At 41.1% G+C, this 27,768-nt stretch overlaps 1 protein-coding gene across 4 annotated transcripts in view; it reads right to left on the reverse strand.

Annotated features, from left to right (window-relative positions):
- Positions 1-5,707: 5,707 nt before the first annotated feature.
- Positions 5,708-27,768, reverse strand: part of CCDC77 (coiled-coil domain containing 77) — a 28,051-nt gene continuing 5,990 nt past the window's right edge. For all 4 annotated transcript variants that reach the window (XM_045774537.2, XM_045774519.2, XM_045774530.2 and 1 more), the window contains 10 exons: positions 26,652-26,895; positions 23,657-23,799; positions 17,921-18,017; positions 16,980-17,055; positions 15,955-16,046; positions 14,366-14,514; positions 9,473-9,692; positions 7,881-8,006; positions 7,628-7,780; positions 5,708-6,623 (listed from right to left, as the gene is read on the reverse strand). In XM_045774537.2, the coding sequence (XP_045630493.1) occupies positions 6,477-6,623; positions 7,628-7,780; positions 7,881-8,006; positions 9,473-9,692; positions 14,366-14,514; positions 15,955-16,046; positions 16,980-17,055; positions 17,921-18,017; positions 23,657-23,799; positions 26,652-26,831 (1,383 nt within the window). In that variant the 5' untranslated portion in view covers positions 26,832-26,895 and the 3' untranslated portion in view covers positions 5,708-6,476. The remainder of the gene's footprint in view (positions 6,624-7,627; positions 7,781-7,880; positions 8,007-9,472; positions 9,693-14,365; positions 14,515-15,954; positions 16,047-16,979; positions 17,056-17,920; positions 18,018-23,656; positions 23,800-26,651; positions 26,896-27,768) is intronic.

A 27,768-nucleotide genomic window follows, 5' to 3' on the forward strand; every position in this document is an offset into this window, starting at 1 on the left:
GGCGTGTCGACCCCCAGCTCTGAGTAGCTTCTTCCCCACTCCCAGGTCCTGGTAGTGTTTGATGTCTGAGAGCTACGTGGCTTGTCATGGCTTGAAACTCATGACCCACGTACCTCTGAGGGAGCTCTTGGTGCTTTCTTCTCTTCTCCCAAGACACGTCCCACAGGCTTGGTCCCCACACGTAGGAATCCACACAGGTGTACACACTGCCCTTTGGGGGGCTGTGCAGATGGTAGCCTCAGAGGCAGCTTTCTTGCCTGACTTAGCTCTCTGGCACCACCTTCTGCAGCGCTGAGGGCATGCTCAGCATTTGCAGGACAAACTGTGGGTCTCGAAGCCTCTGAGGGAAGCCGGATTTCCTCCCTCTATTCTTTCATCCTGAAGAAACTCTTCCATATACATCCACCACTCCAGACTTCACAGCTTCTCCAGTCCCTCACAGGGCTTGTCGATGCCCACGATCGTTCTACACTCTACAACCTGGACCCCTTCTATAGCGTTATATCCAGCCCAGAAGTCATTCAGTAAACATTCTGCAATGATGGCAAATGTTCTTACTGCCCATCTTAGGAGGCTCTGCCTCCTCTTCAGCCCACTCATTTAAGGATGCCTTCCTCTATTAGAGTAAATGTGGGAACATGGATATTCCTTCCCTCGCCTCAAGCGCAATCGAATCCACTCACCCACGGGGAATGCCGCGGGCAACCCAGGCAAGGGGACAGCAGGCTGGGTTGACCTACCGTATGGCTTTGCTGGGGAACAATAATCCTAACGGCGAGTACACGTGCAGAGTGACACAAAACAGCTCCAGTGCTCAAGCCCCAGGCCGACTTTCTGAAAACCTTCTTTGTCTAAGTTCATAGGTCCAGGCTATAAACTCTGGTGAGAGAACCCCAGCCATGCCACTTAACACTCAATCACTGTGGCATCTCAGCAGCATGTCTCGGCTTCCAGACGGTGATGCTGGGCACTGATGAGAGTCAGCGCTGTTGGTTTCAGGTTTCTCAGCTGTGTTATCTAAGGACCGGCTGCTTGGGATTTGATCAGGGCTGGCTTGGGAGAGAGGCAGACGCCGTCTTTTCCCCAGAACAGACTAGCCTTTGAGCTCTGCCGCCACCCGGACTGGGGATGGAAGAAAGAAAACAAAAATCCTCACTGTATGTGGTTCTCTGGAATTTAACTTGGCTCTGGAGAGGGAAAATTAAAGAGCAGCACTGCTCATCCACTCTCAACGCCCTCTGCAGGCGGCAAACCCCCGTGAACGCCGAGGCTTGTCAGGACCAGGAAGGGGTTAAGGTGAGGACAAGAAGGATTTCTGACCCTCTCCGTGGTGGGGGAGGGTCCCACCTCCTTTCATGGTCAACACTAAGTTGTTGAGTGGGGGATCTGATTTAAAGTCAATTTACAAGAACCAGCCCTTCCATGAAGATGGTACCAAAGGGGAAGGAGGAAGCCCCTGTCCCTCCCAAAGCCAAAGCCAAAGCCAAAGCCAAAACAAGGCCAAGACCGGGGTGCAGAAAGGCGTCCACAGTCACAGAAACAAGATCTGCACGTCACTTACCTTTGACAGCCCAGGACACTGTTTCTCTGAAGGCAGCCCAAATATCCTCAAAAGAGCACCCCCAGGAGAAGCAAACTTACCACTATGCCGTCATCAACTTCCCCCTGACCACCGAGTGAGTCAGTCATGAAGAAAATAGAAGACAACAGCACACTTGTGTTCATTGTGAATGTCAAGGCCAACAAGCACCAGATCAAATAGGCTGTGAAGAAGCTCTATGACATTGACGTGGCCAAGGGCAACACCCCAATCACGCCTGATGGAGAGAAGAAGGCGTATGTTCGATCCAGCCAGCTCCTGACATGATGCTTTGGCTGTTGCCAACAAAATTGGGATCATCTAAACTGAGTCCAGCTGGCTAAATCTAAATATAAATTTTTTTCACCATAAAAAAAATAATAAAGTCAGTTTCCAAGAACCAATTGAAACAGAACATTCTCATCAGGCTAAGCTATGAAGAGAGGAGATAAACCCCATTTAGTGATTTGGGACAAGGACAGCACAACTAGTCACGTGATGAGTTTTTTCTGTTTTATTTTCCTGGCCCTTCGTATATTCACCACACACACGATGTGTGTGTGTGTGTGTGTGTGTGTGTGTGTGGTAGTGGAGGGTGGTTAGGGGTGGGTGTTGGGTATAAGGAAGCACTTTTGGAGAAAGTGAAGTGCTGAGTTCTTCCTAAACTTTCTATTCCCTAGAGCTTCTAAAAAAATTCTTCTGCCTTGACAAAGATTCTGCTTTTCAACTTTACATCTTACCCTCAAAAGAGGGCTGTCAGTGCAGGTCAGTGAGAGATATGCATGAAAAAACCTTGCATTCCATCATCCCAGATCTTTTTAGGGGACATTTCATGCTCTCAGTTTTTCTTCAGATTATTAGAAAGTGAACTTGGGGACTTTAGATCAGTCTGATTTACTTTTCTCATCTGGGTTCAGTCACCCTTTGCTATACATTTCTCATCCCAGTGCTACCTTGGCTTACTACGTGGAAAATTTTGCTCTCAACTAAGTTTTCCCTTAAATTCCATACTGTTCTCGGGGTGCCTGGCTGGCTCAGTGGGCAGAGCATGCAACTCTTGATCTCAGGGTTGTGAGTTCAAGCCCTATATTTGGGTGTAGAGATTACTTCCAAAAATAATAAAAAAATTTTTAAATAATGAAAGTTTCTTCAAAAAATTCCACACTGGTCTCAAGGGAGATTACTTCTTTTTGAGACCTCTAGGAAAAGAAATCCCATAACATTCTCACCATTAGTTTTTGGCATGATGGAAAAGCATGAGATCACCTAGGGAGGATAGGATCACGTGGGTGACAGTCCTGGGAACAACGACATTGTTGAAATAAGCAGAAGGGAGTCGGACAAGGCATGAGCAAACCCAGCAGACAGAAGAGTCAGGACAGAGATTTACGAAACAGGGAGAACAGGTGAGGACAGGGTGGCACCCTCAGATGTCAGTGCTCAGGAGGTGAAGCTGGGAGGCCAGGTATGACACACAAGGAGAGGGGGCAGGAAGAATTCAAGAGGGTTATGGTCAGATTGAGTAGAGGCGAAATACAGAATCCCAAAGATGTTATGGAGGATTTGAGCAGAGAACATACAGAGAAAGAAGAGTTTTATAAGGTCATTTTTTGGGGGAAGGAATTCATTGCTTTGACACGAAGCAAGAAAGAGAACATAGCTTTCGGCACATAAAGAACATAGCTATTTTCTGCAGAAGCTTATCAGGTGCTGGCCTGGTCTGGCCTAGGGAGTGATAAAAGAGCTGTAGGGATGAGTAGAGTTTAAGTAAAAGAACTGCAGACAGACCACTTCAGTCTTTACTGATTATGGAGCTTGGGTCCAAATGAAATCTTATAGAAATCCGCAAGACAATACTACATTACTGCATGACAATACTATAATACTACATTACTCAGATTTTAGATCCCTCTATTTAATATTTCATTATCCCTTTCTAAATGTCAAGGCAAAGAACAGTCAACGTAGCAACATCAAGATTGTACGAATTTAAAATTAGCACTGATACGGTTAAATACGAAGATGCTTAGTGGGTAGGACAATTGTGAGCCAAAAGGGGGGGAAAAGTCACAAAACCAACACAAGGCCCATCAGAAACATTGTGGTCCTATTTGGAGTCTGTTGGGATGCAAAACCTGTAGACTAGCCACTTCAAAATGGAGTGCTGGGGGAAACTGGACAAAAAGGATCTCTCTGATTTCTTACAACCGCATGTGAACCTAAAATTATCTAAGAAGATAGATTAACATAGAGATCAATAGATGGAGGTAAGTGAGCCACATTTTCAAGCATAGGATTTTATAATAAATATTTAACTAAAACAAATATGTATTTAGCACACCAACCTGACGACTCTATTACAATAGCCTAAATTCCAACAGTGAATTGGGCCTGTTTCTCCACTTTATATTCTGTGCCATTGGTTGGTCTGTTTATGTGTCAGTACAACACATTTAATTAAAAAAAAAAAAAAAGTGTGGCTGGCTCAGTTTTCAAAAAGAAGCCACACAGTCCAAGAAGCAAAGAGGAAGAGATACCAAAAAGATCTGCAAACAGAAGCAGTAACCGCTGCCATCTGACCGGCAAGCTCCCAGAGAGCTGCTATGGCAAGGGCAGTGGGTTTCTTAGTAACAATCTTACTCCATACACTTACGTTCCACTTAAGATGTGAATATTACCATCTGGTGGTTCAAAAATAAATTATGTCATTTCCAAACTGAGAGCTACCCCATACACAATAACACAGGTAGACTGCGATGCCACCTTAGACACGAAGTAATCGAGGGCGTGCTCCGGAGGTCCTGGTTGTGTTCATACTTGCTTTTCGTAGGACTAACTGGAAAGTAAGCTACCAATCAGTCCATGAGTGGACGACTTCACAGCTTAGACCCGTAAAGCAATGTAGAGGCTTAAAAGAAAACAAAAACAAACAAACAAAAAAACCTTTTGGAGGCACCTGGCTGGCTCAGATGGTAGAACATGTGACTCTTGATCTCAAGATCATGAGTTCAAGCCCCCCATTAGGCCTAGAGCTTACTTTAAAAAAAACCAAACAAAACCTTTTGAAACATTTCCTTTGCAGTGTCTCCCTTCACTTGGCAGCCGAACCCTCCATCCCTTTCTCCTGCTTGTCTGCCTATTCTAGATCCATTTGGTTCTGTGCCCTTACCTACTTGGGAGGTTAGGAGGGCACATGAAACAGACTGTGACTTGCTGGAATCCTAGACATTTTTTCATTGGCGGTCAATTCAACTCACTAAATCCTTCATCCAGACCTCTTCCTAATGGTTCTATCACTTGCCTCTCACCAGCACCCTCTCAACTTTCCAAACATTTCCTCTTCTCAAGCTCATCACAGCAGTGCCCCACTCCACTCTCAGCAGAAGGCCTTGCTTTTATTTCCTCTGTGAAAAATGAGGCAATCAACCCTTTAGGATTATCTACTCATCTGCTCTTCCTGCCGCCATTGGGACTGACTCTCATTCTCCTCCAGGACCTTACTTCACGAACATCCCCTCTCACCCATCTCTCTTCAAGTGATAGAACCAAAGGCGGTGGCACTAAAACTTTATCCGTTTTTCCATCTATATCCTTTTGGAAGCAAATTGCTGTGCAGCTGGGGCAAAATAATTGCATCCGTACCTGGACACCCCCTGGAAATTCAGGGGATCTTGGCTCAGTATATAGCATCGTTTTGATTCACCCAGGACAAAGGAAAGAACTCAGGTTTTCACATTTGTGTTAAAGGAAAATGGTGATTGAACTGCCAGTAGGAGAGGCTCCTTTTTTTTTTTTTAAAGCCTATGATAACAGATCACGTTTTCTTTTCACTAATAAAGTCAACCAAAAATTCCCAGAGGGCTCAGTCTTGGGCTTTAGAGGGACATGTATAACGGATGGTTCTTCCTTTTATTCTGGTTCTTCCTTTTGTTCTAACACTTAAGGAACTGACTTTTTATTTCAGTTGCTCTTTTGATGCTATGCAAAACAAAAAGGTTATTAAATCATAGAATTTCAGGGTAAAACTTTAATACTTGTACAAAACTGCAGAGACCATGGAACAAGTAAACCAAGTCATTAACAAAGCTATAAATGTGGTTTTTAACAAGAAATTATAGGAAACTAGAATCTTTTCAATTACATTTTTATTGAAAAATAGTTGATTTAAAATATATAATTATTTTTTTAAAAGCATGTTATTGGTAAAATAATGATCTTTCATACAAGGATCACTGAAGTTTCATTCACTCTTACCAAAGTGGCACCTTTATTTTTCTAGATGCACATTTTGCTTAAAAATAGAGTCTCTGAAAAAAAAAAAAGAAAAGAAAAAAGAAAGAAAGAAAAAGACAAGACTAGGGTCTCTAGTGCCCTCTGGTGAAACTTCCTGAGACTGGGTATCCAAAAAAGGAATTCAGCTCATGGTGGAAGAAAGTTAAATAACAGAATTACTACCTGTTTACGTGTGACAAATTGTGATTTGCTGCCTTGGGCAACCTCAGAGGATGCCTTGATCTCAGGCAGAGTTTCAACTACTGACACTCAGTCAAGCTCACAGCAAAAAATACTTTCTTCCCAAATTTTCATCATCATTGCCTTCTCAAAAAAACAAAAAGCTGTCATTATATTATGAATGGAAGAAATAATGTGGGAAAGTCTTTAAGTAATTCAGGTTATAATCCAGACCAAAAACACAAAAAAGGTTAACAGGACAGCAAAAATGATAACTAAAGCTTAGCATGCAAGAAGGGCTCTTTTAGTGGTCCCTAATTCTTAGCCCTGTCTTCTTAATAACGGATATCACGATTCTAGCCAACTCTGTGCATAGTTTCTGGGAGAAGAGGACCTTTTCCTCAGATTTCAGAAAGCAGATGAGGGCCACGTCTAAACGTAAACATCAACAGAGTCTAAGTTCATTCTCCAGACCGAAGACTTTGGACTTAAGGTTCTTCAGTTCTCCTTGTAGCTTATGTGCCCGTCTATTGCTGTCACGCACCTCACACAGAATGGCAAGATCCTGGTTTGCCCGCGCATTAAGTGTTGCCTAGAGATTTGGAAAAAAAGAAGAGGAAATGATTATGGCACATGCCAGGGGAAAGAAATCAGTCATAAAGACTAGGCTATGCTGGTTCCTTTTTGGGAGACTTTTAGCACATAAGATAAATTCAATCCTTAGCTTGCTTAATGACTAATAGAAAGGAAACGTAGAGTAAAATTAAAACAAAAGGCATGAGACTCTGCTTTCCTATACGATAGTAAAGAAGCCATAAGATAGACATCAACAAACAATAATAAGTAAAAAAAGAGAACAATATAAACATTACTGGTAAATTTGCCAATGAAAGAAAAGCGTCTCTTCTATAACTAACCTTGTTCGGCACATAGCAATCACTTAGGATATGTGGATGACTCGTTAAATCTCTTTAAGAAGGATTCTGAGGCAACCTGAATGCTAAATAAAGCTGTGTTTGACAGGGAGAAATTACTTCATTACTTACCCACTCTCCCCATTGGTAAAACAGACACAGTTCTTTTCATCTACTTTTTTTTTTTTTTTTTAAAGATTTTATTTATTTATTTGACAGAGATAGAGACAGCCAGCGAGAGAGGGAACACAAGCAGGGGGAGTGGGAGAGGAAGAAGCAGGCTCATAGCCGAAGAGCCTGACGTGGGGCTCGATCCCATAACGCCGGGATCACGCCCTGAGCCGAAGGCAGACGCTTAACCGCTGTGCCACCCAGGCGCCCCCTTTTTTTTTTTTTTTTTTTTTTAAAGACTTTTCATCTACTTCTTGAACTGGGAAGGATGAAACTTTCTGCTAAGTTTCACTCAGATGGAAGTTCGATGGCACAGGCAAGCAATGATCTGTCTACTGTGTCCTCCCTGTGGTGTGTACTTAAGCTGGTCTTGGTGAGACTTAAAGGATGGCGGTCTGCTATAGTCTACCATCAGGGAAAGAGCACATCTTTCTTCTGAGGAGCCCTCACGACCATGGTTCCTTACCTGCACCCCTCTTCCCCCTCTCAGTAATTCAGAGTCAGCAATTACCTTATAGAGGATTTGTTCCAAGTCTTTCAGCTTCTGCCGGAGAATCTTAATATCTGTCTTAAAGCCTTCTACTTCCAAGATACGCCGATTCTCCAAGGCCTCATAGCGTCTTGTCATCACCTGTAAACGCTTCCCCATCTTGTTAGTGCGATCCTAAATATAGAGACATGGCAAGGCATTTGTGAAGACGAGGGAAGCATTCCCAGAGCATCCACGCTTCCCACTCCGTCAGAAGTGGCCGAGAATTTTGTACCTTGAAGATCTCTCTCCTCACTCCCTCCTCCTCACGAATTCGGGCAAGTTCCTCTTCTAGGGAAATGCACTGCTCTTGATACATGTTGGACAATTTTTTCTCTTGTACTAACTTATCCTTGAGGGACTGCAGGTCAGAAGGAAAAGAAAATTACAATTTTGGTAATTCAAATAGCACTGAGGTAACGAAAGAAAGGAAAGAAATGATTTCCATTAAGTCTAAAACGAATTAAGGAACAAGACGGCAAGGAACTCTGGAGAACATGTGAAAGCCTCCTATTTCTAGATGATTCTCTTAACCTTTTTCTAAAGTGTCCATAGTAGAAATTCTTTATTATTATTATTGTTATTATTTTTAAAGATTTTATTTATTTATTTGACAGAGATAGAGACAGCCAGCGAGAGAGGGAACACAAGCAGGGGGAGTGGGAGAGGAAGAAGCAGGCTCACAGCGGAGGAGCCTGATGTGGGGCTCGATCCCATAACGCTGAGATCACGCCCTGAGCTGAAGGCAGACGCCCAACCGCTGTGCCACCCAGGCGCCCCCATAGTAGAAATTCTTTAAAATAAAACAAATATTTTTGGCTCTGAGAAGGACCAGATAATGCAGTTCAGAACTGTACCAAGTAGGACATGACAATATGTTTTGGGACACATTTCTGAAGCTCTTCTTTAAATAGAAAGAACAAGAACACATAATATACATGTTCCACTGAGCAGTGGGAATGATCGGTAAAAACCTTAATCAGATCATGTTTCTTCCTAACACACAATCCTTCAAAGACATACAATGTTTACAGCCAAATAGTCTTACAAGGAATATAAAGGCCCTGTAAGGCCCTTCGTGACTGGCTGCAGCCCACCCTTCCAACCTCTTTGCTTAGCACTGCCTTCTTGCTTATTCCTCTATGACCACAATGATATTTCCTCTCTTACCCGAACATACTTTAGGCTTGCTCTTCCCTCTGCCTGTAATGCTCTTCCCCTAGGTCTGTATGGGAAGCTCAGTACCATTTTACAGGTCTCAGCAACAATATCAGACTTCACAGAGGGTCCCTGTGCTTCCCTACAAAAGCAGACTTTCAGCAAATATATATATAATCTTCATATAATCTTTTTAATTCCTAAATACCACTTTTTAATAAGCTATCATTTTCTCTGTACCTTCTCACCCATTAAACTTTTTATTTATTTATTTAAATAATCTCTACACCCCATGCGGGGCTTGAACTCCTGACCCTGAGACCAAGAGGCATGCTCTTGCCATTGAACCAGCCAGGTACACCCCTACCCATTAAAATGTAAATGCCATGAAGGCAGACCTGGTCTAATTTATCTACTGCTGTCGCCCTGGAGCTTAGCCCTTAGTAGGAGTGCAATAAATATTTGTTGAATGAATAAATGAATTTTCTACATTCCCAAACACTATCATGACAAGCTACTCTTTGAAACCTATTTCTTGAGGCTGCTGCTACAACAGCTTCCTCGACTGAATGGATCTTGTATGACAATTCTTAGGTTCTTTGGAATTCTCTGAGTTCTTTCAACTATTCCAGAAAAATTAGCAATTTCCGTAAGACATAAGAAAACTACCTTAATATATTCATTTTGGTTGTGATGAGTCTCATGGATGACTGGCCAAACTTTTCCAATTTTATCTTCTTTCTTCTTACACTGCATGCTGTATTGCTTAATCTTTGACATCAAATGATCCTTTTCAAGCATCCATGACTTCTCTTTATTTTGGTTTTCAAATCTGAGTTGCAAAAAGTCTTTTGTGCTCTCATAGAGGAGTTCTTGGGTGTGATGGAGACTATGAAAGAAAGTACAAGTGTGGACACCAAGATGCTTTGTGGTATATATGATACGTAGTTACTCAAACAAAGGGACAATACAGGTTCTTTTAAAGTTGTACATAAATTCTATAAAATATCATTAGCAGTATTTAAAACACGCTTAATCTGATCACTGGCAAACCTACACGTTTCACTGGACAGAGTGTAATGTACCTACCCACACGCACTAGCTCACAGACTGGTCTTTTTTTTTAAGATTTATTTATTGTGCACCTGGGTGGCTCAGTCAGTTAAGCCTCTGCCCTCGGCTCAGGTTATGATCCCAGGGTCCTGGGATCGAGCCCTGCATTGGGCGCCCTGCTTGGTGGAGAGCCTGCCTCTCCCTCTACCCCTCCCCACTGCTCATGATCTCTCTCTCAAATAAAAAAATTAAATATTTTTAAAAAAGATTTATTTATTTGAGAGAGAGAGAGTGCGCGCACTCACTGCACGGGAGGAGGGGCAGAAGGAGAGAGAGAATCTCCAGCAGACTCTCCGCTGAGTGTGGAGAACAATGCAGGGCTTGCTCTCACAACCCTGAGATCCCAACTTGAGCCAAAATCAAGTTAACTTGCTTAACTGACTGTGCCACCCAGGGGCCCAACATAGACGGGTCTTTATAGATATTTTCCCAATGCTAATTCCAGGTTACATCATTAAAAGATTTACAGAAATAGCTACACATAGCCTGCACAAGTATGGACTATTCCCTGACTCAGGGTGAACACAAGTTCTAAAATGTCGAGAATAGTTTTGGTTTTGTTTATGCTGTGCTCCACATGTAAACTGCCCGATATCAAATCTTGTCCTTTTCTCAAGATCAGCTTTCTCCATGGAGAGATCGTGACAACCTTAGCCCATTTAGTTTCTCCATTCTCTGAAATTCTGTATCAGTTTAAATCTCTACCCCTGTGTAATAATTTGACACTTGCTCATACACTGTGTCATGTTTTATTTCTGTATTTTATTTTTTTTAAGATTTCATTTATTTGAGAGAGTGAGCGAGTGAGAGACAGAGAAAGCATGAGGGGGGGGGGGAGAAGGAGAGGGAGAGGGAAAAGAAGACTCCCCACTGAGGAGGGAGCCTGACTCGGGGCCCAATCCCAGGACCACAACCCGAGCTGAAGGCAGACGACTAACTGACTGAGCCACTCAGGCGCCCCTGTCATGTTTTAACCATCAACAGGCATAGTTTCATTTCTTTTTTTTTTTTTAAGATTTTATTTTTAAGTAATCTCTACATCCAACGTGGGGCTCGAACTTACAACCCCAAGATCAAGAGTCACATGCTCTATGGACTGAAACAGCCAGGAACCCCCACATGCGTATTTTCTAACCTCAGTGAAAGCATATCCCTTGTTTATCATTTACTTTTGCCCTGCTACCACCAGATTGTCAAGAACAGCACCAACTACTAAACATACAGTGTACTAAGTAGAGTCCTGCTGACTACTGAGATTTAAGAATAGGCAAATGATGTTTCTATCTTCAAAAAAGGATATCCCTAGAAGTTAGCAACTCATCAGTTTAACATCAACACTTTCCAGAAAAATACTGTATCGAATGATCAAACTGCTTGCAAAGAATATTAAATACCATGAGCAACCACTATAATTTCCCACTGACCAAATAATGTCAGACGAACTTAGTTCTTTTCATGAGTAACAGGATACACAGATACGGGGAACATGATAGCATAATGCAAGCACAAAGCAGGGTAACGGTCATCAGACGAATGTATATATACTCAGGTATACGTGTATGTGTATGAAGAGAGACTGATTCAGTTACCACAAGATCTCTCTTGCTTTCAATGAGTTATTTTATTCTATTTTACATTATGTTCTCGATTACAAACTGGGCAAGTAATAGTCTTGTTAATGTATAAATGGTTTGAAAGTGAGACCCAAAGGACAGTCATTAAAGGCCTAGGATTTCATGCCATTCAATATCCTTAGGATGATCTATCTAACGTAAGGGACTGATTATATGCTCAGATATGCAGATAATGCTAAACTACGATGGTTATTAATATTCTAGAAGACAGATATAAAATTATAAATTACTGTGACAATTTAAAAACACCGTCTCCCTAAAAACAATTAAAATCCAATGAAAAGTGAACATGCTATGTGTAAGCACAAAACACCAAAAATAAAAATGAAGATGGAGACATGCTGGCCACATGCAAACATATTACACTGTGTTAAAAGAAACAGAGCCTGCAAGAGCCAGAAGGCATTTTCCCCCCTGTATTGGCCAGAGATCTTAATTGAAGAATCACAGCTAATTTTAATCATCACACTTTTTTTTTTTAAGTAGACTCCACACTGGTGTGGAGCCCAACGTGGGGCTTGAACTCATGACCTTGAGATCAAGACCTGAGCTGAGAGGCGCCTAGGTGGCGCAGTCCTTAAGCGTCTGCCTTTGGCTCAGGGCGTGATCCTGGCGTTCTGGGATCGAGCCCCACATCAGGCTCCTCTGCTGGGAGCCTGCTTCTTCCTCTCCCACTCCTCCTGCTTGTGTTCCCTCTGTCAACTGGCTGTCTCTCTCTGTCAAATAAATAAATAAATAAAATCTTAAAAAGAAAAAAAAAAAAAGACCTGAGCTGAGATCAAGAGTCGTACACTTAACTGACTGAGCCACCCAGGCGTTCCAATCACCATACTTTTAAGTGGAGGAAGAGGCACTAGAGAAGTTTAAGACGACAGTGAAAGAAGACAAAAGGATGTTAAAAATGTAACATGAAAAAAAATTTTTTAATGTAGAATGTTTAATGCAAAAAGAAGAAGACGCAGCTTGATAAGGATCACCAAGTATTGGACAAATGTTTATTGTGTGCCTGTTATGCATACAGGGCAGGACAGAGGCCACAGCAAGCACCCGGGGAACAGACTTAACTCCAATAGGTGGCGATAAGTGCCACCAGCGGCAGGAGAGTCATCACAGGAATGTGGAGGAGGAAAAATTGAATTCTGCCTGGGGAAGTGTTCAGAGAAGAGGTGACCATGAACAGCAAAGGACTTGCCACACGGCAAGGATCGCATAAGCAACAGACTTTAGTAGTCAGACTGAAGGACGGGGTAGAACGCAGCAGGAGAGGAAGAGTGGAGACGGAAAAGGTTAATCTGGTGCCAGATGACAAAGATCCTAGTAATTCATGCCAAGGTAGCAGCACTTTATCAGAAGATAAATGGGGAGTTAGCACATGTTTTTGAGCAGTTGGTAACCCCTAACGGAGGCGAGGAACTGCGCGTAACAGTGAGGAAGACTGCAGAAGGCAGTGGGATCAGTGACAGGAAGAGCAGTTAGGTTACTGCAGCAATGTAAACAAGAAGACGCTAGGGGGCGCCTGACTGGCTCAGGAGGGGGAGCACGTGACTCTTGGGTCTCAGAGTCGCGAATTCGAGCCCCACATTGGGGGCAGAGATGAGTTAGAAACGTAAAATTAAAAAAAAAAAAAAAAAGAATAGCTTGAACCAATGTGAGAAAAATGAGAGGGACAGAACGGACTGGAGAGGCTTCCCAGGCTCATACTCAGTAAGGCATGGAATTCAGCAGTAAGAGAGTGGGGAGTTGAAGATAACTCTAAGGTTGGGAAGCTTGGAAACAGGATGGATATCATTGAACTAAATGGGAAAAAGAATGAAGTAGTAGGTTTGAGATGGGACAAGGGAGTGTTTCTTGGGAAAGAAAAACAGTCCGATTCAGTCACGGTAAATTGGAGGTGTTGGAACATTACTGAAGAGATCTGTACAGCACAGTCTGGCCACTGGAACCAGACAAAAAGCTGAGGAGGGTCAGACAGGTAGAAGCATCAAGACAGGTGTTACAGAAATCAAAGGGATAATTTCAAAGAAACGGTGGTTAGAGGTACCAAATATGCAGAATGATACTAGTTACAACAAGGACTGTAAAGAGATAACTGGTCATGGGAGTTAACAAGTCAGTGATGACTTTAGAAAGGGCACACTTAGTAAAACGGTGCGGATGAAATCAGGCTGCAGAAAGGTGAGGAATAAAGGCAGTGAGGACAGAGAGTTTGTGGTTTTTGTACAAGTACGGAGTCATTTTTCCCACACTCGTGAAGGACCAAACAAAAGGAAAGGTCCCTACTGTAATGGGCTGAGTCGGATAACCTGTCAGTGGAGAAGAGAGTATTTCTTTTTTTTTTTTTTTAAAGATTTTATTTATTTATTCGACAGAGAGAGAGACAGCCAGCGAGAGAGGGAACACAAACAGGGGGAGTGGGAGAGGAAGAAGCAGGCTCATAGAGGAAGAGCCTGATGTGGGGCTCGATCCCAGAACTCCGGGATCACGCCCTGAGCTGAAGGCAGACGCTTAACCGCTGTGCCACCCAGGCGCCCCGAGAAGAGAGTATTTCTTAACCACTAAGATCAAGCTAAAACTCTAAAGTGGGTTAAACGGAGCATGTGGGATACTTGCCAGCTCTTCAAGAAAAGAATCAACAGCACCCCTAGAGGAGCCTGGACACCCACCTACATAGAGGCAGGGGTGTCTGACGAAGACACATTTTTCAAAGTCCCTTTCAGTTCCACAGTCCTATGCTGCTGAAGGACAGAACCGTTAACTTTTAAGCCACTCAGAAAAATTAATAAATCTGTCAGGTACAGCTTTCTTGAACACTCACTTTTTGGTAAGCTCTTTGATTTTGTCCTGATTTCTCTGGTGATGAACTTGTATTTCCTCAATGCGAATCCGTCTATCCTCCATGAGCCCTTCAACTTGCTCTCTAGAAAGCTTGGTCTGCTCTTCCAGCTGGGCCTGCAGTGCTTCCACCTAGACAGGCCAAAAGGGGTGAGGTATCCACTCCTGTCTTGCTTCCACTTATTTCTTACCTCGAAAAGCGAGTCTTTCTCCAGAAAACTTTAAAAAACAAAACAAAAAATCCACAAACAAAAGCACAGCAGCAAAACAAATAGAAGAAAAACCTTAAGTGTACTCCTTTTTATGTAATGTCTTATAAATGGGGTTAAGCTACACAGGAGCAAGCTCTGGCCACGCTAAACAAAGCATCTGCATCACACATGAAAAGTTAGCAAACCCAATTTCCTCTACCCTAACATTCTCAGCTTTTCACTATCTCCCTTTTGGGATTCTTAGGACTATCCCCCTTCTAAGACTCCCCAGCTGCATAGAAATAGAATGATTCTTTTCTTCATTTTTAAATTTAAAAAGCGGAGCAAAATCAGTATCATGTAATTTCCTTCTCCGATTCTGGCTGTCATGACTCCAAATGGAGATACTGGCCAAAGGCAGAAGCTGTCATTTAAAGCAAAAGCAACAGACTCCTCTTGCACCCCAGTGAGGACAGAAACTTGAGTGCACCTAGAAAAAAAATCTTGGTGGCAAATGATACACAATTACCACGTGGTAAAAAGATGATTGGTAACTTGAAAATACATGCACTAAATAAAGATATACCCCCACAGGTCAATCTATCAGCAAAGACAATTGTAACTGTGTCTCCCCTAGGCCAACCACACAGGGAATTCTTACTGTATGATAGTTTTGTTGGGTAGGGCTAAGCAAATAAGCTGAATAAAGAGAAGGTTCAGAATACCACTTCTAGAATGGCTGAACAGAGAATAGTTTTAAAACATAAACTCTTGGAAATTAGGAACAACCTAAATTTTCTTAATCACTTGATGCCAAGATATAATATGTGTGCAAGGTCATCAAAAAGAATGAAATCTTGCCATTTGCAACGACGTGGATGGAACTAGAGGGTATTATGCTAAGAGAAATAAGTTAATCAGAGAAAGACAATTACCATATGATCTCACTGATATGTGGAATTTAAGAAACAAAGCAGAGGATCATAGGGGAAGAGAGGAAAAAATGAAATAAGACGAAATCAGAGAGGGAGACAAACCATAAGAGACTCTTAATCTTAGGAAACAAAGTGAGGGTTGCTGGTGGGGGGATGGGGTAACTCGGTGATGGACATTGGGGAGGGTGTGTGTTGTAATGAGCACTGGGTATTATACAAGACCAATAAATCACATACCTGTACCCCTGAAACAAATAATATATGTTAATTTAAAAAAAGGGAAAAAAAGAAATGAAATCATATGTACACACACACACACACACACACACACAAAAGGAAAAAAAGAAAAAAAATATGTATGCAAGGAGATACTTATATGATAACACACATATGATATGTTACACATAGCTAAACTTGTGGACAGAAACTATTCTGGTCTGCTTTACCTGTAGGATAAGTGTTTGTATGTCTCTCTGGTACTGCTCAGAACTTTCTTCCTTCTCTCTCATTGCTGGTTTTCTTTTGTTTACTTTAGAATCTAAAATAGAAAACAAAAATTAATCAAGACCTTTACTTAGTTTTTCTCTTGGCTACTCAAGCACCAGCAGACCTCTGCAGAGGAGTCTGGTTTCATTCACCAAGAAGAGAAGGAACGAAAGAAAAAGGAAAGCATACAATGACTATAGTAATACTTTTTCAAATGGGAATCTCTCTAAAGGAACTCTGCTAGAATGTCTCCTGGATAATAATATTCATCTTTCTAAAGAATATACTAAATTTTCCTTTGGAGTTTTGTCTATTTTCTTCATAAAATCTTATTTAATCAGAAAAGGTAACGAATAAGGAAAACTAAGTCTAAATATTTGGTTATGATGGATCACCCAATTTTCAAAAGACAAAATTATTTTAAAAATAAGCAACACTAAAATTACACTGAACAAAATTCCTAGGATGATTCAAGAAGCTCATGCTGGAGAATAGATCTTAAAAGTTCTCATCACAAGAAAAACAAATCTGTAACCACGTGTGGTGATGAAAATTATCTAGATTTATCATGGTGATCATTTCATAATATATACAAATATTGAATCCTTACATTGTATACTTTGATGTTATATGTCAATTACATCTCAATTTTCTAAAAAAAGGCAAAGAAAGAAATAAAATTGGGATTTCCATTTAAAAGAGAGAGAGAGAGGAGAGACTGAGGCTTAGAAGCTAATCAACGTTCTGCGATCCCAGAAGTTATCCAAATCTGTTTTATGACTTGTCACCTGTAAGCACGTTTATTATGTATTTTTTACTCTCCTTTATTAAAACATCATGGGAAGGTTAAAGGAAAAAAAACTCAGTGTGATCTTAAACCAGCAGAGATATCATTATGAACATTCATTATTACCACATAGTAGAAACTTTTGCACTGTGTTTTTGAATTCTACATCAATGAGAATTTATAACAATTTGCTGGTACCTGCTCTGAAAGCTGAGGAAGATTCATTCTGTTCACATATACCTACAGCCTTGATAGTCTTTGAGTGAATGCTGACCTGAAGAAGCAAAAAACCCCAAAAAGTATAGAATTAGCTTTCCTATAAATGTTGTATTTCACTTTTTAGCTTTACTTCTGAAGATCAAAACACTATTCATAAATCCAATAGGTCAAAATTGCCATAATCATATAAGGATGTCCTGCGTGGGAGACACCAAAGTGGACAAAGTAACAAAGTGGATAAAACTCAGTACTAGTGATATAAACTAAAAGATTACATTTCAGGGTTATTTAATGATATCTGCTAAAAGAAAGGGGCGGGGGATCTTTGGCAAGGGCCTTTAGGAAAATAATGGGAACACAGAAGCATGCATATGTAGATATGCATAAAGATGTTCACTGAGGCAGTTTACAGAAGAGTAAAAATGGAAAAACTATATGTACACATAAATATTTCTATATGAATGGAAAAAGAGCTTTATCTCTGGGATAAAAGAGACTGCCACTTTTACATGACAGATTTTTGAAATCTGTTTTTAATAAAGACCATATATTACTTTCATCATCAGCATAAACTAAGATTAAAAAAGAAACCTGAGTATTGCAAACTTGCTCCCACACTAAGCTCCTGCTTTCCTCTCTAATCTCACCCCAAACATCCACTCCTCTGTGCTTTAAGGTTTCCAAACAGTGAAATGGGGTAAATGATGCCACTTTCCCAAGGTTTTTTGGGGAAAAAAAAAAAATAAGTAAAAGCACAAAGCTCTCTGTAATTATAGAAAGTGCTTTGAAGACTTAGAGATTATGACAGCTAATTCTCCTTCTATCTTTTTTAGCAAGTTCCATAATTGCTCTTACTATGGACCCCAGTCTGTAGTTTTTAAAAAGTCATGCTTACCATGCCGTAACCAGAGATAACTTACTTTGTTTGGAGGCTCCTTATAAAAATAGGTCACTTCTCCAGTGTCTGTGCCCACAAGAGCCAAGAGACTCTGAATCTTTTTCTTGTCTTCTAGCTCCCTGCAATTCTCAGAGAGTAAGCACACATTGTGTTCAGAGGAAGCAAAATTTTCTATTTAAAGGTTCTCCTTTCTGATTTAAAGACAATGGCAACATCAAATTAAAATTGAATAAGATTTATTGAGACCTTAGCTCTAATTTTTAAAACATCAGATATTTATATTCAGAAATTCAGAGAGAAGAGACCAGAAAATAATTTCTTAGTTGGTTCTAGAAGAGAATTATAGTGGATGCTGGGGTACACTGTTCAGATGCTCCTCTTCAGCACTGATGGGTTCATTCCTCCAACTCCCAGCAATGTTGCAAGCTGTGGCTCACAGCTAAATCTCTCTCCAGAATTGTCCTCAGTCAAGAAGGACTGCCTTAACCAACTGTATACTCAATGGACAGACCACACCCAGTGCCTGGCTAATGAGAGGGCAGAAAAGTCCAATCCCCTTGCCTCAATTCAGGATATCTCTGAAGGGCCATCCCAGCTTCAGGGCACCCTGTGGCACTGGCTGAGGTCTTCTGTAGTTAATTAAATAGCTCAACTTCTGTCCAGACTTTCCTTTTTCCTTCATAGGTGGTTATTCCTGAGGGCACTCTCCAATAAATCTGCAAGCAAATCTCCATTGCAGAGTCTGTTTTCCTGGGAACCCAACTTAAGACAGTTGGTATCAGAAATGGACCAAGGAAGCAAACTCTAAAACGAGATTTCAGAGCCTGTGATATGGAGATGGCTTATAGAACATAGTGTTCTTGGGGCGCCAGGTGGCTCTGTCGGGTGAGCATCTGATTCTTGATTTGGGCTCAGGTCATGATCTTGGGGTCATGGGATCCAGCCCTGCGTTGGGCTCTGTGCTCAGCACAGAGTCTGCTGGCGATTCCCCCCCCTTTGTCCCACCCCCCGCTTGTGCTCTTTCTCTAAATAAATAAAATCTTTAAAAAGAAAAAAAACATAGTGTTCTTAGGAACAAGACAGATGGGTGGTTAACAGGGTACAGCTTAAAAAATTAAGATAAATCAAAGATGGGTGCCTGGGTGGCTCAATAGGTTAAGTATCCAACTTTTGATCTCAGCTCGGGTCTTGATCTCAGGACCATGAGTTCAAGTTCCGCATTGGGCTTCATGCTAGATGTGGAGTCTACTTAAAATAAATGAATGAATGAATAAATAAAACAAAATAAATCAAAGATGGAGGGAGGCTAAGGGCAGCACCCTACACGAAATCACAATCTCTGACCCATTTTCCACACCTCAGCCAGTTTTAAGACTATTATTTGACAAAGAAGCTGGGTCCCCAGGAGGTAAGACTTGGTGACACCACAGCAAGTATACATGATAATGAGTCCCTTAGTCTTTCCCCAAAAGACCCATGGCCATTTATTTAAGTAATTATACACTGGAGAAAAGGAAATACCCAGGTAATTCAAGGACTGATGGATCCAGGGTCTGAACTGACATTAATACCTGCCATTATCATGGCACTGGAGTATATAGGAACCATGTAATCAACAGAATTTTGTTTCAAGTCCAGCTCACAGTGGGTCCACTGGGTCCAGACCCAATCCATGGTCAGTTTCCCCATCTCCAAACGTATAACTGGAATGGACATATTTGGTAGTTGGCAAAAGCTCCAAATTAATTTCTTGGCTTCTGGGTTAAGGTAAGAGGAAGACTCTGAAACTGCCCCTCCCCACCCCTGCCAAGATGGTAAATAAAGACTTACAGGATGGTAACCATCAAATCCCCATTTAATTCACAGGATGACCTATACAAACCAGAAGGATAACAGTGGACTACTACCAAGTAGGTCCCAATTTTAGTCACTGTCCTAGATGTAGTGTTTTTGCTGGAGGAGATTAACTTGATTTTAGGTACATGGTATATGGATACTGATTAAGCAAATGTATTCCTTCCCATTCCTAACAGAACCAGGAATAGTTCTCATTTGTGTGGAGTGAACACAGTATACTTTTACAGTCTTTCCATAAAACCATGTTAACTCTTCTGCGTTCTATCAAATAAGTCTAAAGAGACCTGGATCTGGCCATAACACAGATCTCATTAGTTCACTACTAATGATATCAGATTAAATTAGACTGGATAGACAAGAAATGGCAGGTGCATTGGAACCCTTGGTAAGATACACGCGCTCCAGAGAGTTGGAAGTAAACCTTACAAAGCACATCAGTGAAGTTTTAGGGGTCTGATCTGGGCATGACAGGACATTCTCTTCAGAGTAAAGGACAAACTACTGTACCTTACCCTTACCAGGAAGAAGAAAAGACTCTTTAGGTCTCTTCAGAGAACATATTCCATACTCTGGAATACTGCTCTAACCCATATCAAGTGACATGGAAGGTGAGCTTTCAATGTGGCCCAGAGTTGAAAGGAAGTTCTGCATTAGGTCAAGGCTAAAACTATTAAGGAGACTGAGTTGGTAATCAAAAACCTCCTGACAAAGAAAAACTCTGGACCTGATGTCTTCACTAGTGACTTCAACCAAGTACCTAAAGGACAAACACCAATAACTCTCAAACTTTTCTAAAAATTGAAGAAGAGGCAACACTTTCTAACTCATTTTACGAGACCAGCATTACCCTGACACCAAAGCCAGACAAAGACATTACAAGAAAACTGCTACAGACCAATATCCCTCATGAACATTGATGTAAAAATCCTCAACAAAATACAAGCAAACCAAATTCAGGAGCATATTACATGGATTATACACCATGATTAAGTGTAATTTATTTCTGGAATCCAAGCATAGTTCAGCATATGAAAATTGATCAATGTAATACACCACATTAACAGAATGAAGGAAAAAAACCACAATCATCAATTGATAAAGAAAACTCATGTAATAACATTCAAAACCCTTTTATGAGAAAAACACTCAACAAACTAGGTAAAGAAGGAAACAATCTCTACCTAATAGAAGCCATGTTATGGAAAACCCACAGCTAACATCAAACTCAATGTTGAAAGACCAAAAGTTTTCTTCTACAATCAAGAACGAGACAAGGATGCCCACTTTCAGAACTTCCATTTAATACAGTATTAGAAATCCTAGCCAGGGCAAGTAGTCAAGAAAAAAGGAAAAGACATCCAAAGTGGAAAGAGAGAAATAAAATTATCTTTGTTCACAGATCTTATATGTAGAAAACCTAAGGGTTCCACAAAAACAACAAAAACCAAACCAAACAAACCAAGGAAATCCTATTAGAACTGATATTATTAGAGAATTCAGCAAAGTAGCAGAATACAAATTCTTCATGCAAAAGACAGTTTGCATACACTAATGGTGAACAATCTGAAAAGGAAATTAAGATAATAATTTGCTTTACAACAACATCAAAAAGAATAAAATACTTAGGAATTAATAAAGAAGTGAAAGACTTGTATACTAAAAACACTACTGAAAGAAATTAAAGAACACAGAAATAAATGGAAGATTTGATATTATGAGGTCAATATTACCCAAAGCAGTCTACAGATTCAGAGCAACTCCCATCAAATCTCAATGACATTTTTTGCAGAAACAGAAAAATCCATATGGATTTTTAAAATCCATATGGAATCTCAGGGAACTCAAAATAATTAAGACAATCCAGAAAAAGGCCGCAGTTGGAAGACCCACACATCCTGATTTCAAAACTTACTACAAAGTTACAGTAATCAAAACAGTGTGGTACTGACATAATGACAGATCGATAGACCAGTGGAATCGAACGGACAGCCCAGAAATAAGTCCCACATGTGTGGTCAAGTGATTTTCAACTTTCAATGGAGAAAAGACAGTCTTCTCAACAAATGGTGCTGGGAAAACCGGATATTCAACATGCAAACGAATGAAGGTGGACCCTTACGTAACACAATATACAAAAGTTATCTTAAAATGGATCAAAGACCTACCTGTAAGACCTAAAACTATAAAACACAGTGGGGGTGCCTGGGTGGCTCAGTCGGTTGAGCGTCCGACTCCTGATTTAGGCTCAGGTCATGATCTCAGCATTGTGAGATGGAGCCCTGTGTTGCGCTCTGCCCTGGGCATGGAGCCTGCTTAAGATTCTCTCTCCCTCTGCCCCTTCCCAACACTCAGGAGTGCTCTCTCTTAGAAAAAAACCCAAAACTATAGTGATATTGGATTTGGCAATGATTTTTTTAATATGACACCAAAAGCAGAAGCAACAAAAGGAAAAGTATACCAATTGGACCTTACAAAAATAAAAAGCTTTTGTGCATCAAAAAGATTATCAACAGAGTAAAATGGCAACACTCAGAATGGGAGAAAACAGTTACAAATCAGTTATCTAATAAGGGATTAAATCCAGAATATAAAAAGAACTCTTAAAAACTAAACAACAGTAAAAATCAAAGAACCCAATTCAAAAATGGGCAAAGGGCTTGAACAGACACTTCTCTAGAGAAGACACACAAATAGCCAATAAGCATATGAGAAAAGGCTCAATATCATTCATCGTTAGGACAATGCAAATCAAAACATACCCATTATTAAAAAATAGAAAAAAATGTTGGTATGAATAAGAAACTGAAACCCTTGTGTACTTGCGGTGGGAATATAAAATGGTGCAGTCACTATCAAAAGCAACATGGTAGTTCCTCAAAAATACTAAACATAGAATTAGCATTTGATTCATCATTCCACTTCTGGGTATATACACAAAAGAACTGAAAGCAGAGACCTGAACAGGTATTTGTATACCAATGTTCATGGCAGTATTATTCACAATAGCTAGAAGGTGGAAACAATTCAAATGTCCATCAGTGGACAAATGATAAACAAAATGTGCTATGTACATACACTGGGATATTACCTTAAAAAGGAATGAAATTTTGATACACGCTACAACATGGTTGAACCTTGAAAACATTACGCTAAGTGAAATAAGCCAGACACAAAGGCACAAATACTGTATGATTCTACTTATATGAGGTCAAATACATAGACAGAAAGGAGAACAGTGGTTACTAAGGGCTGGGGGCAGTGATGAGGAGTTATTGTTTAATAGGTATAGAGTTTCTACAAGGGACGATGAAAAAGTTCTAGAGCTGGACAGTGGTATGGCTGCATGATAACATAAATATACTTAACGCCACTGCACCATGCACTTGAAAATGACCAAAATGGTAAATTTTATTTTAAGTATATTTTACCACAATTAAAAAAAAATTTAGTAGTGGACGTTGTGGAACACTGCTCAGATGCCACCTTCAGGACCAAGAAACCCATCACCCAAGAGCTGAGTTCTTCTCCAGGAACTGCCCTAGGCTGAAGGGGGCTGCCTCCCTCACGTTTACATCCCCACCCTGGTGACAGCCTACATCCAATGAGTGATCAGTGTGGAGTACAAATGGTCAACCCCTTTGCTCTGAATGGCTGTCCTGGCCTAGAGCTCCCTGTGGGGTTGGCTGAGGCCTCTGCTCCCACAGAATCACAGTTCTAATTCTCCCTCTGCCCAAATCTGCTCATAGATGTTATTCCTGAGAGTCTTCCTACTAACCATCTTTGCCTCCATCTCAGAGCCCGCTTCCTGGGGAACACAACCTAAGAGAAGAACCATAGAGAAATGTATCTTGTTTAGTGTAATTTAGAAACAGAACTCCAATATTTCCCTTCCACTTGGTACCTGATTCTCAGTCGGTCATTTTCTGAGTAGAGGCGTAAAACATGCTCCCGCTCCTGGAAGAGGCAGACCTGTATATCACTTAGAGCTTTCTGTAGTTCAGCAATCTCTTCCTCCCTCTGCTGCAAATCCCATTCCAGTTTATGCTGGGGGGGGGGGAGGGGAGAAAGGTAGTTGAAAAGATATTGTGCTTCACAGGAGTATTTCTGATTGGATATGGTGGATCAGTTCATGCAGAAATATTACAAAGTGAATGGTTTCACCAACACAGAATTCAAATGACAACAACAAGTTGTATACAGACTTGAGCTTAAAAGCTGTAGTGTGAGTGTGATGTTTGCCTATACCACCGAAGCTCTTGTATCTTCCTTTTACAGATTACAGAACCCTAATGCCACATGATTCACTTGTTCTACTCACACTTTTTTTTTTAATGCTTTCTATGTAATAAGGATTATAAAATTTTGGAAAAACAAAGATAAAAAGGTATGATTCTTTTTTTTTTTTTAAAGATTTATTTACTTATTAGGCAGAGAGAGACAGCCAGCAAGAGAGGGAACACAAGCAGGGGGAGTGGGAGAGGAAGAAGCAGGCTCACAGCGGAGGAGCCTGACGTGGGGCTCGATCTCACAATGCCGGGATCACGCCCTGAGCCGAAGGCAGACACCCAACCGCTGTGCCACCCAGGCGCCCCAAAAGGTATGATTCTTGCCCACAAAGTTGAAGAATTTTGCGGGGGGAGAGACATGCGAACAATTAAAATGAAATAGTTATTTCATGAAAGAGTGTGCATAGTAAAATGGTAGAAGGGAAAAGTACAGCAGGAGTAAAACCTCTGCAGGTCTTGGGAAGTCAGAGAACACAACCAAAATTGGAACTTAAAAGATGAAAACTGCCAGAGACAAGCAAAGGGCGGGTACTCTTGGGAAAGAGAAATACAGAACTATCAGAGCCTTAAGTGTTTGCGCAACCCCAAGTATATCAGGGTTGCTGAAGTGGACAGTGAGAGGCAGAGTAGAGAAATGTGAGGCCACAGGCTGGGTACTGGTAAGGAGGACACTGGAATAGTTCGGGGGAGACATAATGAGAGCTGGAACTAGATTTGAGGGAACAGTGATTAAGCTGTTGGAATGGGTGAAGCGACATTTAGGAAGCAGAGTGAAGAGGACTTACCAAGTGATGGAAGTAGGGGCTGGGGAGAATCGCAGGCAACGATACCATTTACTGGATACGGAATAAAGAACAAGTGAAGAGATAAGGAATGGAGGGAGCGGAAATGTTAGTGGTACAGATTATGTGTGGGTAGGGTAGGAAAGAGGAAGGTAGTTCACACATGGACACGTTAATATGAAACGCAGGAGAAAAGTGAGTCCGCATTGGTTATCTGGTGTCATCTCACATGTAGTAGTAGAAGGCATGACTGCAACGAGGCCATATATGGTGGAATCTAGAACTTTCATATTTAAGACTAAGGAAGGGGGGCTGTTGATGGAGACTGAGGAGAACTGGTTAGAGGTAAGACAGAAACTGGGAAAGGAAAATGACACGGAAATCAAGAAAGGATAAGTCTGCAGAAAGAAGAGGTCAATAGTGACAAACGCTGCAAAGGCCACGAAAAGATCACTTTGACTAGCAGGTTCCAGAGACCACAGGAGGTGCACTTTTAGTGGAGCAATGAGGACAAAGACCAAACTGCAGTCAGGAGGTCGCTGAGTGGGTGACAAAGTCAAACTATTCTACAGGTGTGGCTGAGAAAAGAGCCATTTACATAAAAGAGGAGTTAGAGGGGAAAGTACAACTACAGAAGGCTGTTTTTTTAAGTTAGGAAAGACTTGAGTAGGTTTATATACTGAGGACAAAAAGCCAACGTCAGGCAAGAAGTTAAAAATAGAACACACAGAGAAGAGAGGTGATGAAGCAGGTTTCTGAGGAGAAAGGGCTAGGGGCCAGGGGGGCTGCTGGATCAGTGCAGCTTGAACGGGCAGAGACAGCTTGTCCCTGAAGCAGTAAGAAAAAAGAGAGATGGATATAGATGTAGGTAACTTGTGTGGATGGGCAGGAAGGGAGCACATGCGTGCGAGCTGGTGTCTCCTCTGTGAACTAGGAAACAATGTGGCCTGAGAGAAGAGGGCTAAGAAGGGGTTTCGGGCTGGAGGAGGGTGAAGGTAGGGCACAGATGTGCACAGGCAAGAAAACCGCTGTATAGTGACTAAGGATACGGATGACAAGTTCACCATGAATTTATTCTGTAATGTTGTATGTGACCATTCTAGAACAACGGTTCTCAACTGGGGGCGATTTTGCCTATGCCCCCGAGAAACTGGGCAACGTCCGCAGGCATTTTTGATGGTCATGACTGGGGGTTGGGGGGTGGGGGAGGACGTGCGCTACTGGTATCTAGCGAGTGGAGGCCAAGGACGCTACTAAACAGCCTACAACGCACACGACAGTCTTCATGACAAACAAGTACCAAGCCCCAAATGCCAGTGATGCCAAGGTTGACAAATCCTGTTCCAGAAGAGGTGGTGGAGAACTGGACGAAATTACAGTTAGGGTTTGTGCTATGCAAGCAGGGCAGAAGAATAAGCAAGGGGTCCCATGCAGGCAGTATAGTTACTGAAGTGAAGCACCATGGAATTTGGGTCAGAAAGGAAGGAAGGTCAGAAGCTGGCGGGCAATGCTTAGAAACCTGAACTGTTAAGGGGCTACAGAGCTATCAATGAAGTTAAATGGAGTCAGGTGTAAGGGGGTGAAAGAACTACAAGCATAAAAGAGACCAAGTTGTAAGAGTTTAAGGTTTTAGAGGTCTAGCAGTTGGGGGAGATTATGATCCAGTGAGGGACCCAAAGGGTGGATAGGTAGCTAGGCTGCAGTAGAAAGGAATAAAAGAAGAATTTCTTAAATAAAATATCTGCTTATGATATGAGCTGGCACTCGTCCCAGGAATGAACAGACTCAACCGGAGTCCAAAAAGGGCACAACACATCATCCCTTTCACCTGTGCATCACACGCTGCTTTGTAGAGTTCCAGTTTCTTCAACAGGTCTTCATTTTCTTCCTCACACTCAGCCATCTTCTTTTGGTAATATTCCAGAAGTTCCTGAGAAGGGCAGAGGACAGCCAGACGATCTTCCGTGGAAGGCAAGGGAGTGGACTCCATCGAATCCAAGAAAGACATTCCCTTCCACTTGGTGGGACCATTGAAGCCACAGGGAACATCATGTTTGGAGACAGTTGTCGGTCTGTGTAAAATCAGAAAGGATATATTCATTAAACTATGTGAACATTTATGAGACATTATAATTTCTTAAATAAAAACAGAGTTTATGTTCTTGAAGTGCTATAATTAAGGTGCTCATAAACCTTCAAAGTTTGATGTTCAGAGTTAGTGAGTAATTTTATGAATTGGTTTCCAAGTATTAAAGGCTTAAAGCTAGATTCAAAATACATGTTAGAAGAATAAAAAGATCATTTAAAAAAATGAAATATTACCCAAGTAAGACCAGGTAATAACAGAAAATTTAATACTATTAAGGTATATAGCAAAAGAACACTATACATTGCTGGTGGAGTCTAACTTGACATTACAGAGAGTAATTTGGCAGAATCTAGTAAAACCGCCATTCCTCTTGTCCTGGAGAAACTCATGCACATGTGTACAAGGTGACACACAGAAAATGTTTATAGCAACATTATTTGTAATAACAAAAATGGTAAACTTTCCAGACATCCACTCAATAGGATAATGGATAAACTGTGGAATCTTTATATATATAGAACATTATTCAAAGTCATTAGAAACTATGGATTAGAGATATCCAAATATGAATGAATCATCCAAACAACATTAAAAGGGAAAATGTACATAGATGCATATGTAGAAGATATTACCATTTATTTAAGATTGGAATTTGCCAAATGAAACTCTTTTCAGGAACAGGTACATGTAAGTGGCAAAGTTATTAAGAAAGGGAATGACAAATATAAGATTCAGGATTAAAAAACATAGCCTTAGTTAGTAACCACACAATCACATCAGCCTCGAGACATCTGAATTACACAGACCAAGACTAGACAAGATCAAACGCTAATGAAAGGCTGGGCAAGAAGTTCTC

The sequence above is a fragment of the Ursus americanus genome, chromosome 25 (genome assembly GCF_024610735.1).
Source record: "Ursus americanus isolate L20-20 chromosome 25, mUrsAme1.1.p, whole genome shotgun sequence".
Taxonomy (NCBI): Eukaryota; Metazoa; Chordata; class Mammalia; order Carnivora; family Ursidae; genus Ursus; species Ursus americanus.